Source organism: Heterodontus francisci, chromosome 38 (assembly GCF_036365525.1).
Source record: "Heterodontus francisci isolate sHetFra1 chromosome 38, sHetFra1.hap1, whole genome shotgun sequence".
Classification (NCBI taxonomy): Eukaryota; Metazoa; Chordata; class Chondrichthyes; order Heterodontiformes; family Heterodontidae; genus Heterodontus; species Heterodontus francisci.
The window spans coordinates 35,740,117-35,758,061 of NC_090408.1; the positions used below are offsets into that span (position 1 = coordinate 35,740,117).

At 43.0% G+C, this 17,945-nt stretch overlaps 1 protein-coding gene across 1 annotated transcript in view; it reads left to right on the top strand.

Moving 5' to 3' along the window:
* Positions 1–1,616: 1,616 nt before the first annotated feature.
* rgma (repulsive guidance molecule BMP co-receptor a) overlaps positions 1,617–17,945 on the top strand; it is a 42,683-nt gene continuing 26,354 nt past the window's right edge. Inside the window, exons 1-2 of the mRNA XM_068017641.1 lie at positions 1,617–1,686; positions 13,452–13,585. Of these exons, the coding sequence (XP_067873742.1) occupies positions 1,673–1,686; positions 13,452–13,585 (148 nt within the window). The 5' untranslated portion in view covers positions 1,617–1,672. The remainder of the gene's footprint in view (positions 1,687–13,451; positions 13,586–17,945) is intronic.

The following is a 17,945-nucleotide window of genomic DNA, read 5'->3' on the forward strand; positions in this document are numbered from 1 at the left end:
GGTGTCTGACCTTTGTCCATGGGGTTCCTCTCAGCCTGGTAACCATGTCCACCAGATTTTCAACCAATGAGAGTACATTTTCAAAATACAAGGCAAATATTGACAGTGAAAATTCACAAAAGAAAAATCCATGACAACAAATGGCAGAGCATGGGCATGAAAAGACACTTTTTTGCATGCGCTGGTATCTGCTAAAGTGTCATCGTCACTGCCAATTTCTTTTTGTGATGTTCTTTCCCCTTTGCCTGCTCCCCTCCTGAAAGTGCTGATCTTTGCTAAGGCCTGCTTCCATGAGCACCAGACATTCTGCTCAACCTTTGGCCAAATGCCCCTCTTCATGTGTGAGTCTGGACTGCTAATGGAGGAAAATTGGTCTATTGGGTGGGTGGGGAAGGGCAGTTATATGGCGAGCTGACTGTTATGTTAGACATTATAACTGACCAGGGAGGGACAAGAAATCAGCCAGGGTTCCTGTTCCTGATTGTTTTCTCATGATACAGCTTTCTCTTTGTAAATGCAAGATGCATGCTATCTGCATCGTGGACATCATCCGTACCTTAGCATCATGGAAATGTTTTCTGTTATTTATGTACCGAGCTTCCCTACATCACATCACTGAATACACTTCAAAAATACTTTAGCTGTAAAGCGCTTTGGGACCTCCTGAGGTTGTGAAAGGTGCTATATAAATGCAAGACTTTCTCTTTCTTGTAGGTTGAATGCTTCCCCAAAATGGAACCAGCTCAAGGGGTGACTCCTGTTCGTGTGTTCCTGAATACCAATGGCTCCAAACACACACATTAAATAACGGATTCTAAAGAAATTAATAGATTTCACAATCCTGTTCTATCTGAGTGAGTACAGATCACCATCACCCAGTCACAACAATTAATGATTACATTTGGAAACTTCACCAGCTGATGTGATCTATTGATGGAGCCGGAATCAATACATCGAAACATTGATCCATTACATATTGCAGATGCACACTTCAATCTAGGACCTCCCTCTCTGTCACCCCTTCCAGAAAAGTCTTATCAAAGTTTTGTTTTTGATAAGAGAACTTTATTTCGTATTGACTAGTTTAGCTAAAAGTGGGAAAGAATCTAACTATAGTGGGGGATGTTGTCGATGGGGTCTCTCCTTTCTCACTGTAGTGTGTGTGTGTCCTCCTATCATCCCATGTGAATGGACTGGAATTAAATGGTTTGTGGAGCTGCTATTTTTCTTTTTCCCATGTCCCTTTCTCCCCGTTCATCACACATATTGTGATCCCTGATCTAATGAATTGCACTCCCAGTGTGTGTTGCAGCCTCTCTCTCTCTCCCGCTCTGCATTTTAACAAAGCTCTCTTAACACGTGGATGTTGTTGAAAAGTCTGTCCATTGCTCTCCCTCATTTCACTGCCGTTTCTGTATCACCAGGCTGAGCAAGCCAAACCCCCAACCCAATTCTGAAGCCAGGACCTGATGGGCTCAATGTTGGTTAGGAAAGGGACGATCTTGACTGTACAAGCCTTTTAACAAACACACGCAGAGAGAGAAAAAAATTAAGAGAGAAAGGGTCAAAAAAAAAAATCTCATACGCCAAGCTTCTTTTTCCCAGCCCAGGGGTTTTGAGGAAAAGGGAGAAGCGGGAGCTGTCATCACACCCAGCCGGGCGACAGAGTTACATGCAGCAGCCAAGGTAAGCAAGCGAGAGCGGGGCTGAAAGTTCACTATTACCCGGAGCAAGGAATCGTGCAGCATGGCTTTAATTTCTATTAATACTGCAGTCTAGTCATGCTGATAACAGAACCGGGCTGGTCGCTGTCTGCTCTCCCAGACAAGATAGATTTCGGTATCTTCCCGTGAATTTAACACGACCTGTCACTCAGTTTGTGTGTGTATATAATTATCTCCAGGCTTTTTAAAGATCGCGGTTTCTAGCTTAATCTGTGTGCAGTTTTTTTTTCCTGGTGGCACCCATTTCTCTCCTTTTTAATTTTGTATTAATTTTTTCAGCTTTTCCCACCGCGGTGAGTTCCCCCCCCCCCCCCCCCCGCAATAACTCCCAAGATACAAGTGGCGTTTTATTAATAGCAACGCCACCTAATTTGAAAATAATTTGAATGGGAGACTTGTAAATCTTTTGCAGGCTGTCAGTAAAAATGCAAATATTGCATTTTGGAAACTTGTTGGAACAGGGGCATTTTCTGGCGGATTATTAATGAGTAGCAAGGCGGCTGAATGTTACATTTCATGTGTTTTTTTTTTGCTCTTTCGATTTCTAAAACTACACGTTAAAGCGAGATTTGAAAAACAACGACACACACATACACACACACACACATACACACACACACACATCCAAACTTTGACCATGATGTGGATTGCCGAAGATGACAATTGTAAATCACCCTAAGGCTGAATGATTATCAACATTAAAATAAGGCAATCAAGTAGTGTTTTGTTTGGTGGGAATATTTGTGGTTTGCTAGTTATATATTAAAAAGTGCTGATGTTTTGATTGCGGTCTGTGTCTTATAATTGCTGTAGTGATCCCATTTAAGTTGCTGTGCGGATGGTTCCGGCTCGTTATCTCTCTCTCTCCCTATTCCACTATCCCTATTTCTCAGGACAGAAATGTAACGAGACCAGATTGACACATTCAATGGAAAGTGTATCCAAACCAGTCGTTTGTTTAGATCCCTCTCAGAGTCGAACAGCGACACCTTAAGGGATGGACAAGAATGAGGGGCCGGGACTCAAAACATTTGCTATTCCCCTTTTTAAACAGATTGCCCCAAATATTTTCTCCAGCTGTTTTTCTGTGGAATTTCCTCCTGTCAGTCCAACCACCTTCTATTTACTTTGCCCACAGAACAGAATCTGCTGTTGAAAAAGATTCAATGCATGCTGTGATGTTTCTGATAACATGTAGTAAAAATGCAATTTGCACTGGCTTATTTGGATCAGTTCCTTGCGAATTTAAAACCAAGATCATTTCAAATTCTTCTTTGCAAATCCAAGCTGAATGCTTTTAATTTCATCGGATCTGGGTTGCTGTAGATTAATTGGGGAAATGCATGCTGCACTGTTCACGCAGCTCTGCATTATTAATCGGGAGGTTTGAGCGATTAATCGAATATTCGACGGTTAATCAAATATATTTTGAATGAGAAGAATTCGCAATATTAAAAGAGCTGAGTCGGTGGAAATCGACAAACCTGCAGCCTTCCTGGGCAGACTTCAGACCTTGTCAGTCAGATTGCCTGGCTGTATCCATGTACATTTTACACCGTTAATATACTTTTATAAATTAGTTGACATTTTAAGCAAATTCTCCAAACTGCAGTGCGCACAGAGGGAAATTGAATCATTAAAATGTGATCTGAAAATTACATTAATCGTTATTTAATGAATCACGTATTATTTGATAATTACATTGATTTTTCCATAGATATTGCGCCGAGTGTAATTTTTATTTACTTAACAGTAAACACGTTGACAGTCTTACGCGAGTTGACAACAGGTCAATAGGGGCAGTGTTGCATTCCAGCACTTTTGGACCGTTATTAATTAATTATTGTGTTTTGCAAAATAGCCCTTAGTGGAGGATGAAATGGATTCAGTAGGTCTGGATCCATTGAGGGAGCAGTACTTATATTGTTATAAACTTTCCTTATTCAACTCGGTGTCATGACTATAAAATAGTAACTAATAAATCCAATAAGGAATTTAGGAGAAACTTCTATAGCCAGAAAGTGGTTAGAATGTAGAACTTCCTACCACATGGAGTAATTGAGGTGAAAAGCATAGGTGCTTTTAAGGAGAAGCTAGATAAGTATATGGGGGAGCAAGAAATAGAAGGATATGTTAGCTGGATTAGATGAAATAGGGTGAGGGGAGGCTCATCAGGAGCATAAACCCCGGCACAGTCCAGTTGGTCTTAATGACCTGCTTCTGGTGCTGCAAATTCTATGTAATTTTATATAAGTTCCCCCACCAAATCTCTGTACAGACAATGTCTACCCTTCAAAAGTACTCAGCGGCTGTTAAACTGCTTTGCGATTTCAGGAGGTTGTGATAGGCATTATATAAATGCAAGTCTCTCTTTTCCTGTCCTTTCTAGGAGTAGAATTTTAGCAGCGTCCTCCCACCTGACAGCAGGATCGAGCCACATTTCTGTGGCTCTCTAATCTGGTGCTATGAACAATGACCTCTCCCAAATTTAGTGCCTGTGGTGATGCAAATGTAGCATTACATGGGGCTGGTCACAATGTCAGCATGTTTACCATAGCCAAGGCAGGTACAAATCAGCCATGATCTCATTGAATGCAGAACAGGCTTGAGGGGCCGAATGGCCCATTCCTTTCCCTGTGTGCCTATGCAGTGCATACATGGCACAGCGAATGTTACCATTACACCAAGTTATATTTCTGGGTCTTTTCCTCCCTACATACTCCAGATTTTTTATTTCTCCTTTATATATCAGATCACTCTAATTTGTGAGTTCCAACTCCCAAAAACTTTGAGATTGTCTTCACTAGACTTCATATTTCAGGTACACTTTTGGTAGTGAACAGGATAACCAACAGAACAAGTCGACTTATGATTTTGTATACTAGAATTATCCTATGCCCTCATAGGATTTCTCTGCCTTCCTCGATAAGCCGATGGCCTCATTTTAGGTTAAAATTATTAAATAAATTGATTTGACAAAATATGAACAAGCAACTAAATAACATGATTGTTTATTTACAGTACAACTTCTTTTTACCTCCTCGAAAGGCATAACCTACATGTTAGCTATTCTTTACAGGTCATTTTTACACAAGTTGCTTTTTTCTCTTGTATTTCCTCCCACTGCAAAAGCTGTGAGAAGCCAAAATTGAACCTCTTAGAAGTTCCAAACTGACTCTCCGATTCAAACAGCTACATCTCCTTAAATATTCCCAAAGACTCTCAGAATTTGAGTAACTGTCAACCACATTGAAAATCAACCGACTGTCATAGACACAACTACTCAAATCACATAGTCTGCGCTTGTTCAAAGCTAGCTTGTCCCTCCCTCATATTTTTGCAGACAACATAAAAAATCTTTCAACATTTGTAATGAGTTAAACTTGGGGCAAGATTCGGACTATCGTGACTTTTCTTTTCAAAATCCACAGCTTTTTCCAAAGCTGAAAGAAGATAGACCTGCTTCATTTTGTTTTGTCAAATTGCACACAGCACCAGCGTGATTCCGCTGTTTATGATTTTGGCAGCAGCTCGCACAGGGGCTGTAACCAGTCCACTGTAAAAGCCTGGAAACATGGTATATGCTGGTCTTCTGACTGAGTCCTGGATAACAGCTTAACGTGACTTGAGATCTCTGTTAACTCACACCAAGTCTCGTTCACCTATCACTTCTGTGCTTTCTGACCTACATTGGCTCCTGGTCTGGCAATGCTTCAATTTTAAAATTTTCATCCTTGTTTTCAAATCCCTCAATGGCCACTATCCTCCCTACCTCTTCAGCACTACAACCTTCCGAGATCTCTGCGCTGCTCCAATTCTGTCCTCTTGCACGTCCTCAATTTTCATGCTCCACAATTGTCACCCATGTTTTCAGCTGCCTAGGCCCTAAGCTCTGGAATTCTCTCCTTAAACCTCTCCACCTCTCCCACCTCCATTACAGTAGTTAAAACTGTCCTCTTTGACCAAGTTTTTGGTCACCTGCCCCAATATCTCCTAATGTGGCTCCGTGTCAACTTGTTGATTTTTGGGATGTTTTTCCATGTTAAAGGCACGATATAAATGCAAAACGTTGTTGTTGAAAAAACTTCCCACTGTCTCTGTTTTTATACATTTGGACACTGGAGAAGATGAATCCTCTCAGTTTTAGAAACATAGAAAAATAGAAGCAGGAGTAGGCCATTTGGCCCTTCGAGCCTGCTCCACCATTCAATACAATCATGGCTGATCATCCAAACTCAGTACCCTGTTCCCGCTTTCTCCCCATATCCCTTGATCCCTTTGGCCCTAAGAACTATATCTAACTCTTTCTTGAATATAATAGAATGGGGATGGTTCTCCCTACACAACAGTAATACACACCAGTGCCAAACAGATGTCTCAGGATCTCCCTCTTGTCTGGATACTGTTAGGCTGAGCTTTGAATCCACTGATATAGGCCAGTACTCTCGTTCTCACATTAATGGGCCTTCCCTGACATCAGGAATAAGTGTACTGGTCAAAAAATGAAAGACATCATTGTGGCCTTTGGATAACTGTCCTTGTGCCATTCTACTGACTATACCTTTGCTACCATTGTTTCTCATTCCACCCCACATTTAATCAAGTCAAATTCAGACGATCAATAGCTTTACCACTTTGAAGAACTCTTTCCAATGTGAACATATCGTAAGACATGCCCCAACTCACCTGTGCGTCCCCATAGTCACAGCAAGCTAGTTCTATAAGATGTACAAGGAATATGTGTGGAACGCATAAGTCAAGAACTACAAACTGATTAACTAGGTCATTGCTATTTATAATAATAAATAACTTGGGTATAGGGACAGAAACAAAAGTCTCCAAGTTTGCAGATGATAAAAAAGTGGATCCGGATAGACTGGGGAGTTGGGCTGAAGAGCAGCAAATGTCATTCAATGTGCATAGACAGTGATAAGACTGTCTAGGTCCCAGCTATTCGAAGCTGGTGGATACATACTTCAGGATCGCAAAAAAAAAACTGAAGTGCTTGCCATATTTCACATCTGGAGAGTCCAGCTCCAGACTTACTTCCTCTAAAAAAAGAAATTGTTTATTTAAAAGGCATTCAGTGGAACATCCTGGGAAACTAAGGAACTTCCAGCAATGTGCATTGATGTTACAATGAGCTACAGACATACTGCTTGCAAACATCAGACTGTCCCAACACAGTTTGTGCTCCTCCAAAGTTCTCCGACATTTCAACAGTGACTTCACCTCAAAAGAATTTCATTGGCTGCAAAGCACTTTGGGATGTCTTGAGGTTATGAAAGGTGCTATATAAATGCAAGATCTTTCCTTACACACTTGGATCAGGGCTTATTTTGTTATTTTTTTTTCAAATTTTCTCTCCTAGAAAGAAATTGATTCTCCTAAGTTGTCCTGAGTTTGAGATTAGGGCATATTGTTCAGATGGAGTAGAACGAGCTTTATTCTCTATCTACTATACTGTACCTGACCTGGAAGTGCTTGCTGTAGAGGAAGCTTTACATTACCAGTGCAAAGAATTTCACACCAATGTAGATTGTTGGGGCCGGGTAGAGGGAACTTTACTCTGCATCTAACCTGTGCTAAAAGTTACCCGGGCATGTCTGATAGGAACACTGGTAGGCCTTTCACACCCTCGAGTCTGTTCTGCCATTCAATTAGATTGTGGCTGGATCTCAACAGCGATGCTGACATTGGGTGCTCATTCCCCAGCACTAACATCCCGCAGTTCGAAGCAACATAAAATTCACTAAGAAAAAGTTAAAATATACGCTGTTTCATGGCACATATATTATACTGACTGCACTCAGCAAATGGCTAATTACCAGTTTATGTTTGACTTCTACCATCTGTATTTCTGTGCTTGAGTAAACCTGACCTACCAAATCTCCCAAGTGAACAGGATGGGCTGAATGGCCTCCTTCTGTGCCGTAACTTTTCTATGGTTCTATGATGCAGAAAATTCCTGGGTCTCCGCTCATTGGGTTTGCTGAGTGTCTAACTAGCTCATGGAGCACTGAATCACTGGTTAGCCAACAACAGCTGCTGTTTGGAGGAGAATTGGTTGATCTCAGATGCAAACCCTTTTTTCTTAAAGCATTCCCCACCCCACTCCACCTTTTCCCCATTTCTCTCCTGAAAGCACCGACTCATGCCTGGTGTAAAGTTTGCCAGTGCTTCATCCAAATGTTCAATCTAATGTGCCAGGTGGCAGCCTTCTCAATTGCAGAACGCAACAAAGCTGAGCCCCATCCTGACCTCGTCCAACACACCACCTGCACACACCTTCCAGGAAGTGTCGACGGATCATGAGTGTGAAGACTAGCTGATCGTTTGTTCCTCGGGGCACCATTGTCCCTTTTACTACATTTATATTACAGAGCTAGTTATCAAAGAAGTAGCTGTGGGATATTCTGGGCTCTGTCCTGGTGGTGGGCACTGGTGGCACCAACAGACAAACAATTGGCATGTTCCAACTTATTGTCTGCACAGATGTTTTAAAGTTGTAATTCTTGTCTTTAGCTCTGCGTGGTAGACCTTTCTCCTATCTGGGGATTGTCCAGGCAGCTCATAGATTGGCCAACATCCTAACTTGGTTTCGAAGGGAGGCAACTGGGAAGGCATAAGGTTCAGCCAAGGAGTGGCAGAGGGTGGGAGAAGGTAGTGGTTGAAACAAAACCAGCAGATGGGAGAGGGGACCAAGGAGTGAGCCAGAATGAGAACATATGTGTAGTTGGAGATGATCACTGTGGTGAGATGAGAAGAGGGAGTATAAAGATCTAAGAGACAACCTTTTATTCCCTCTGTCTATCTCCAGCATCTCTTTCTCTTGTTCAATCTCTGAGATGATGTTCATCAACAAAAGAGTGACCACCAGCAACCATTTGCTTTCTTTATTTCCTTCCTAGCCCTTGCTGGTGCAGAATAGGCGGGTATCAACTCTCCTACGGATGTGAGTACATAAATTAGGCTGACACTTCAGTGCAGTAATGGGGAAGTGCTGCAATGCTGGAGGCTGCATTTCGGATGAGGCATTAAACCGAGGCCTCGCCGACCTGTTCAGATGGAATTAAAAGATTCCATGGCACTATTGGACAAAAATGAGGGAGTTCTCTCTCTACCTTGGTCAACATTCCTCCTACAATGAGCAACATAATAAACTAGAGAGCCTTTCATTCAGTTTACTGATGGTGCAATCTTGCTGTGTACAAATTGGCTGCAGCATTTACTTACACAAGTGACTGCATTCCATTGGTAAATTGTGAAATTTTAAGACGTTCTCAGGATGCAATAGGCACTACATAAATGAAAGCTCTCCTCATTTCGGGGAAGCGTCACTTGTGATATCAAATTCAGGAGAGCGGGAGGAAACAAGAGAACGCAATGGAGGTTGCACCCTCCTGTCATTCACAGTGAAAGCAAAGGCCTTCTAATAACTGTATGGCCCATAGATTTAATAGAGAGCTCTCATAATTTTGTTTGAAGGCAGGTATCGCCCACCCTCAAGCTCTCCATTGAAAGAAAACAAGAAAGAAAACAGTTGAAAATCCCACAGCTAGGTGAGCTATAATTATAAAAAAAGAGAGCAGAATATATTACTGCCATTAGCTGTCCACTACAATCAGTGTGATGTTGTGGTTTGGCATTTTGAACTGTGCTTGTGTTTTTAGTGTGATGTGATTCCTCAGGTACCCGGCTTGCCATTGAAAATATCACACCTGCGATTTGTCCGGTTTTTGACAGCTCTCATATATGTGGCCTCCTGCAGCCCTACAACACTCTGAGATCTCTACGCTCCTCCAATTCCGGCCTCTTGCAAATCCCGGATATCCTCCGCCTCACTATTGGTGGCCGTGCCCTCAGCTGCCTGGGCCGAAGCTCTGGAATTCCCTTTCTAAAACTCTCTACCTCTCTGTCCCCCTTGAAAACGCTTCTTAAAATCCACCCCTTTGACCAAGCTACTGGTCGCCTGCTCTAATATCTCCTCATGTGGCTCAGTATCAAATTGTGTCTGATGGCACTCCTGTAAAGCGCCTTGGGACATTTTACTATTTTAAAACGACTGTATAAATGCAAGTTGTTATGTACGTTTGTGTCCATTGTCACTGCATTTTCAGGCCTCATCACATTGCTACAATGCCATAGCAAATTGACTATCAAACACATACTAAGGAGGAGGAGGGGCAGTGTAGCCCACCTACCTCCATATTAGTACTGCAGCAAAACAAAAGCAAATCCAATTTGCCGAAGGATTGGCCTCATCGAATTATGATAGCACTATTGGCACAGTGTAAGCGGGTGTCTGGTCTGATGCCAGCGCCAGCCATTTGATCTCCCCTTGATCTTGTGCCACATTTATTTGTGCTCCACACTTTCACAATTGGGTTTAACAGATTTCAGAATTGCAATGATGTTGGTCCTGTAACCTCAAACCAGTTCTTCATATAAGCCAGCCATAGTCACCCAAAATACCACTCCTTTGTTTCACCAGCCCAGGCTCCTGCCCTATATTCTTGTATCCGAATTGACTAGGTGACTACTGCTTTATTTAATTTAATTTTCCTTCTATAGCTACATTCCTTTGTCTCACAGTGTCAGCTGTGGCTAGCACTCTTGCCTCTGAGTCAGAAGGTTGTGTTTTCAAATCCCACTCCTGGGACTTGGAACACAGAATGAAGGCTGATACTGCAGGACAGTATTGAGCAATGACTACACTTCTCAAGTACTCCATCCCCTGTAAGGTGCTTTGAGATATCATGAAAAGTGCTATATAAATGTAAGCTTTTCTGTTTATCTAAGACCTCTTTGATGACAATAACTGTCCACAGGCAATTTTGTTCCCTTGCCCCCGTTTCTCTCCTCCATTTTCTCCCTTGCTCCCGAGATGTGCTGCATTACAGTTCAATGAGCCCCAGCAGACCTGGTGCCAATTCATTGTGTGAGACTAGACAGGGAGTATCTATAAACCTTTCGATCTGAGCTGCCCACAGTCAGGATGGCAGGTGGGACACTAGAAATGGCCTGGGCATCCCTGGGCCAAGGAGGATAAAGGCCAGCCAGGCTCTCCTCTCCTGATCACTACCCAGTGGTTGGATGTCAGGCAGGATCAAGCTTTGCAGTGATGCTCCCATGGTGGAATATCCCATCGGCACTCGACTCACAGCTGATTAGAGGACACTTGGATAAGGTTTCTGTAGGCAAGCGCCATCCACGGAACAGAACCCTGGCAGAATCAGTGCATTCAGAGCAGGAGGGGCGAGGACCTGGGAGTGTGAATGAAGTGAATATAAACGATGACATTTCAGATCTTTAAAACTCCACTCTGGCTTTTAAAAAAAATTTATTGCAAAAAAAGGGGGCTCCGCCCCCAATAAAACTTCTTATAAAACCTGAAGCTGTAGAAGGACACAGCTGTAATCTCACTGCTTATGACTCAGGGAGTTATTATGCTGTATTAAAATATTTATGCCCACATTTCCAATTTTCTTTCATCTGGTTCTAAACTGCATGAAATATATTTAAAGCACACATCAAGAGAATGTGGGATTTCTGGAAAAAGAACTTTTGAGGAAACAATAATGATCTCGACAACATGGCGTTTAAATAAACCAAACTACAAGGCCTACCACTTTAACTGTTTAACGGAGTGATCTTTACAGCCACTCTCTCTCCCACTTCCCTCCCCCCCCCCCCCTCCTTTAATTGGCATCCCCCATGCCTCAGTGGTAGACAGGCTGCGAGGTGTGCAGTTCAGCTTGGCAAGGTTCAGATTCTCTTTCGGATCTGTATTGGCTTAACCGTCTCTCTCTGTCCCTCTCAGGCTGTTACTCTCTCCCGAACCTGTCTGAAACCAGTCCACTGAGGGGACTGCAGATGCCCTGTTATATTCTTGTGTATAAGCAGTTCAGAGCTGCAATGCAAAGTTCCCCATCGCTGCTTGAACCAGGGTCTCTGGGAGCTGGAGGACACCCAGTGTTCATTCATTTCTCCTGACAGCCAACAAGCTTCAGTCCATGAGATACCCAGGGCTGTAACTCCCAGTCACATCCTGTACTTACACCATGAAATACTTTTTAAAAAAAAGTCAAAGGGCCAAAATAGACAAAAACACTTATTGAAAATAAAATTTGAGGGAATTAAACTGATTCTCCAGTCCTGAGCAGTTACAGCTTTTCCTAATCAGATGATCTAACAAGATGTTAGACTGCAATGGGGAATTTCTCTCTCTCTGACTGCCTTTCATTCTTTGTCTGTCCATCCCTCTTTCTCTTTCGGGTTCTCTCTCTCAGTTCCCTCTGTCTTTCTTTATCTTGCTGCCTCTCTCCGCTCTCCTGTCTCTGGATCTCTCTATTTCCCTGGTGCAGTTCTTAATTTCCATCTTCCTCTCTCTTTGGCCCTGTTTCTCTCCCTCTCTCTGGGTTTCTCTGTCTTCTTGACTTTCTCTCTCTAGAAATAATCTGTTTTTATAAAATTTCTGGCTGTTTCTGTCACTCTCTGACAATTTCATTGCTTGTTTCTCTTTCTCTCTGGTTCTCTCTCTTTCCTGGGCTGTTTCTCTCTCTCTCTCTCTCTGGCTGTTTCTTTCTCTCCCTGGTTCTATCTCTTTCCCTGGCTGTTTCTCTCTCTCTCTCTCTCTCTCTCTGGCTGTTTCTTTCTCTCCCTGGTTCTATCTCTTTCCCTGGCTGTTTCTCTCTCTCTCTCTCTGGCTGTTTCTTTCTCTCCCTGGTTCTCTCTCTTTCTCCAGCTGTTTCTCTCTCTCTCTCTCTCTGGCTGTTTCTTTCTCTCCCTGGTTCTCTCTCTTTCCCCAGTTGTTTCTCTCTCTCTCTGACTGTTTCTTTCTCTCCCTGGTTCTATCTCTTTCCCCGGCTGTTTCTCTCTCTCTCTCTGGCTGTTTCTTTCTCTCCCTGGTTCTATCTCTTTCCCCGGCTGTTTCTCTCTCTCTCTGACTGTTTCTTTCTCTCCCTGGTTCTCTCTCTTTCCCCAGTTGTTTCTCTCTCTCTCTGACTGTTTCTTTCTCTCCCTGGTTCTATCTCTTTCCCCGGCTGTTTCTCTCTCTCTCTCTGGCTGTTTCTTTCTCTCCCTGGTTCTATCTCTTTCCCCGGCTGTTTCTCTCTCTCTCTCTCTGACTGTTTCTTTCTCTCCCTGGTTCTCTCTCTTTCCCCGGCTGTTTCTCTCTCTCTCTGGCTGTTTCTTTCTCTCCCTGGTTCTATCTCTTTCCCCGGCTGTTTCTCTCTCTCTCTCTCTGGCTGTTTCTTTCCCTCCCTGGTTCTATCTCTTTCCCCGGCTGTTTCTCTCTTTCCCTCTCTCTCTCTGGCTGTTTCTCTCTCTCTCTCTTTCCCTGGCTGTTTCTCTCTCTCTCTCTCTCTCTGGCTGTTTCTCTCTTTCCCTCTCTCTCTCTCTCTTTCCCTGGCTGTTTCTCTCTCTCTCTCTCTGGCTGTTTCTCTCTCTTTCCCTGGCTGTTTCTCTCTCTCTCTCTCTCTCTCTCTTTCCCTGGCTGTTTCTCTCTCTCTCTGGCTGGCGATTTCTCTCTCGCTCTGTTTGCTGGCTTGGCCCTGATCCTAGGAGGAGCCAGTCTCACTGCTTCAACCCTATTCGCTCAGGAGAAAGGAGGGATCGGTCCCGGACACGGTTGATTGATGGGGTTGTGGAGCTCTCAGCGGTCTCTTTCTCTCTCCTTGGCGTGTGTGCTTCTGATTTCTTTATTTTTCTGCCTCTCTCACTCAGGGCGAGCAGAGTTGGAGAGTTGGAGTTCTGCAGGATCCCAGTCTGGGCTGGATGGATGGGAATGGGGAGAAGGGGCGACCCATTCGACCATCGAGTCCTTCAGATCCTCACCATCGTCCTCTTCCTCCCAGCAGGTAAAGCAAAGACATTCCAACGCACAAAGAGAACTTGGAAAAGTCTCAGACTATTTTTTTAAGTTTGCCTCTTGCGTGGGCTGAGCTCAGAATGTGGCCAGATTTCGGATGCAGAAAAACAATCTTTCAGACAGTTTATTCTTTTTAGCTGAGACTTGGTTTTTGTCACGCGAAGTAATTTAAACCGAATTTGAAGAGTTCTGAAAAACTAATCAAGGCTCTTTAAAATTTCAGCAGAAAAAAAAATAGACCGACGTATCCAAGAGAAGGTTGTTTTTTTTTGAAAGTTGCTTAAAGTTGTTGACGTTTGCGATCTGAAAGACAGTAGTTTAGAGGGGGGGTGGGGGAAAGTTTTTCTTAGCGACTGAGGGGAGTTCATCGGACCGGGTGAAGAAAATCAAATCCAAATTTTGGGCTTCATAAAGTTAGCGACGTGTTTACAGAAATCTGCTTTCCCCTCGATGTTAAAGTTTTAACCTTAATACAAGCCGTCACGTTTAAAAAAAAAATCACAAGTGCTCTCTCTCTGTCTTTGCTCGGTGCTGTGAGGGTCTCACAAAGACCCCTACAGAAAACTCTGTTTTGTTGGGGGATGGGTAGCCAATGGCAGCTTTCAAAAAAACTTCAGAAACTTTCTTAAAGTAACCCCCCCCCGTCCCACTTAATAAAATCCCATGTGCCCAGACCCTAACTTAGAGGAGCTGTGAACTAATTTCTTAACGTACAAAACATGATTTTATACATCTGGATGTATCTAATGTTCTGAATTTATACTTGCGACACGAGAATATCACTCAATTCACTTTTGTATCACCTTAATTTGAATTGAAGAGGTTCTTCATCCCAGCCCTACATTTACTGGTGAAAAAATGACCAATCTTGCCTGATAAACGCATCAGAAATCCTTTTATTCTTTAATTTCATCAAACCCCCACAGGGTTTACATTACCACGAATCCGGCTAATTGGTCATTAGATGGGCGCAGATAGACTTTATCTCGCTCCATTAAAACTCCTTCCAATAGCAAAAAACAAATATTATCACTGCCTTTCATTAAAAAAAAGAACGTTTAAAGCCTGCGAAAACTGAATATAAACTATAGCAATCTTCCTCCCACGCACGAGTTCATAAAATAGTTTAAATGCAACTTCCAGGGTCAGTGTATAAATAAACGCAGCACTGTTTAAAAATATCAGTGTGCACTTGTTACTGCTGCCTGCAATATGCATTATTGCTCCGGATTGCATTTTCATGCAAATTTTCAGTAGGGTGTTGAAAATTCCTAAGTCCTCTGTTTTAAAAAGTAATTCACACAAAACAGCAGTTGAGACATTCAACATACTGGGGATTTATTCCTGTTGACAGTCAGGGAAATTATAAATCTCCACCGAAGCAGTTTGAGTCTTTCTATGTAGGTAGTGGCCGAAGGCAGGAAATGCGATGGTAATTGATGTGATTAAGTTTGGGGATCAATGATTTTGTGTGTGTATGTGATATATCTGTGAATATCTTATTGTGTATTGTGTCTATTCAGAGCTGTACCTTACATTTCAAATTCATGAATATGTCCCTCTTCAGATCTTTTCCCTCTTTTTATTTCTTTCTCTTGAAGTCCCTCTGAGTTTCCTTTGTGGGAAAATCTGGCTGGTTTCATTGAAGGCTTTGTAGTGCAAATTGAATGGTTCACAGAATCCAAATTGCCCATTCTTTCATTGTAAGGGGAAAGTAGCAACTGATTTGCATATTGTTATAAATATTTATTTTTAAAAGGGCAGTTTTGTATTGTAGTCAATGATATTGAGATTAGCCATTTATTCAAAGTCACAGATCCCCCTCCCCCCTTTTTACTGATAAAATGTGTGATTTTTCATCAATCCATGGTAATATGTTCCTTTAAATGTGCCTCGGTGTTAACCTGAGCGAAGAATGCATTTGACGACAATAGTTCATTCAATGAGAGTTGCTTCAGAATAGCACTGATTGCTGTTTAGAAAACTTTTCATTTGTTGTTGTTAAATGCACAATGCAATGCTATAATTTGTGGGAAGTATATCAGTGTTACATGAGGCGTGTTTGCATGTTGTGATTGCCATCAAAGTAACACAGCTCTGTCCTGGCTCCATCGCAGTGATATAACCTTTCAGAGTGCAACCCAGTGTGATACAGACTGCACGGACAACTGTTTGACTCCTGGTCTGTATTGGATTGGGGGAGGTGTATGGGGTGGGGAGTGGAAATCAGCCAGGGTTCCTGGTCCTGATAGCTTTCCAGGACTCCCATGGCGAAGTGCTGGTGTCAGCTGATGACAGGGATTGGTTTGGTTGTGAAGCCCCCATTGTCAAATAGCTTGGCAACACTCACCTAGGCTCACATATTATTTTTTTTAATGAAGAACACCCACTTGCATAAGTTGGCATCTATGGAACTGTACGTTGGCGAGAGTCCATGCCAAGGGGAGGGAGAAGTAATTAAAAAGGACATCTCAAAGTAAATTCACATCAGTTCTCTATTTCTGAAATGTGACTCTCTCTTAAACCTTAATCCAAAAGGCTATTGTACAGGGATCAAAGTGATTAACCTCAAACTGCAGCCTTCAACATCACATTAAATGAGTAACTTACTTATTTCAGAAGCATGCCCTTTCTAAGATTTGTTTCATGTAAAATATAATTGCCATTAAAAATGCATTGGTTGGTTTCAATATTGTGGCCAATGAATTTAATTTAAGGAATTAAATGTGAATCATTATCTTTCTCTCCATAAGTCAGAATGGATAATTGAGAGATGATTATTATGCATTAAGAAATTGTAGCATCAAGGTATTACTTTGCATTAGAAGATTTGTGCAAACACGAATCTGGCCAATAGCTAAGGACAACAAAATATGTAAATTTTTAACCAGATGTTGAAATCGTATTTACCCCTTCAGTTAGTAGGCTCAGCACCTGGTATGGTGCAGAGTGATCTAGCCCCAGGTTCGATCCTCTGACTGTGATGGGTCAGCTTATTTCAGCTTTGGCAGTGAGGCTGCAAATGGCCTGAGCTAAGAAGGAAAGGAAAGGTTAGCCTGCTCCTGTTTGTTATACCCTAACCCATGCTGGGAATGCCTGTGTGAATGGGCATTAGGCAAGCACAGGTTTGGCTTAGCCCTCCATGGTCAAATACACTGTCACCACTCCCTGCTTAAGTAGCCCTTTGGATGAGGTACTGGAAATCAGCCAACACTCATTGAACCCTACCCCAGTGAAAGTGGTCACCTTTAAGGGGGGAGTGGGAAAAATTGGAGGAGGAGAGACCTTTGGCCAAGGTGCCGGCGGTGGCTGCTCACCCCACCAGCTACAGGAGAAGTGCCGTGAACATTGCCTTCATAGACCACACCAAAGCCTTTGACCTCATCAGTAGACGTGGTCTCTTCAGACTACTAGCAAAGATCGGATGTCCACCAAAGCTAATAAGAATCATCACCTCGTTCCATGACAATATGAAAGGCACAATTCAGCATAACGGTGCCTCATCAGACTCCTTTCCCATCCTGAGTGGTGTGAAACAGGGCTGTGTTCTCGCACCCACACTGTTTGGGATCTCCTTCTCCCTGCTGCTCGCTCATGCGTTTAAGTCTTCAGAAGAAGAAATTTTCCTCCACTCAGATCAGATGGCAGGTTGTTCAACCTTGCCCGTCTTAGAGCGAAGACCAAAGTACGGAAAGTCCTCATCAGGGAACTCTTCTTTGCTGACGATGCTGCATTAACATCTCACACTGAAGAGTGTCTGCAGAGACTCATCGACAGGTTTGCGGCTGCCTGCAACGAATTTGGCTTGACCGTCAGTTTCAAGAAAACGAACATCATGGGACAGAACGTCAGAAATGCTCCATCCATAAATATCAGCAACCACACTATGGAAGTGGTTCAAGATTTCCCCTACCAAGGCTCAACCATTACCAGCAACCTGTCTCTCGATGCAGAAATCAACAAGTGCATGGGAAAGACATCTGCTGCTGTGTCCAGACTGGCCAAGAGGGTGTGGGAAAATGGCGCACTGACACGGAACACAAAAGTCCGAGTGTTTTAAGCCTGTGTCCTCAGTACCTTGCTCTACGGCCTGGACAATGTATATCAGCCAAGAGCGACATCTCAATTCATTCCATCTTCGCTGTCTCCGGAGAATCCTTGCCATCAGGTGGCAGGACCGTATCTCCAACACAGAAGTCCTCGAGGCAGCCAACATCCCCAGCATATACACCCTACTGAGCAGCGGCGCTTGAGATGGCTTGGCCATGTGAGCCGAATGGAAGATGGCAGGATCCCCAAGGATGTATTGTACAGCGAGCTCGTCGCTGATATCAGACCCATCGGCCATC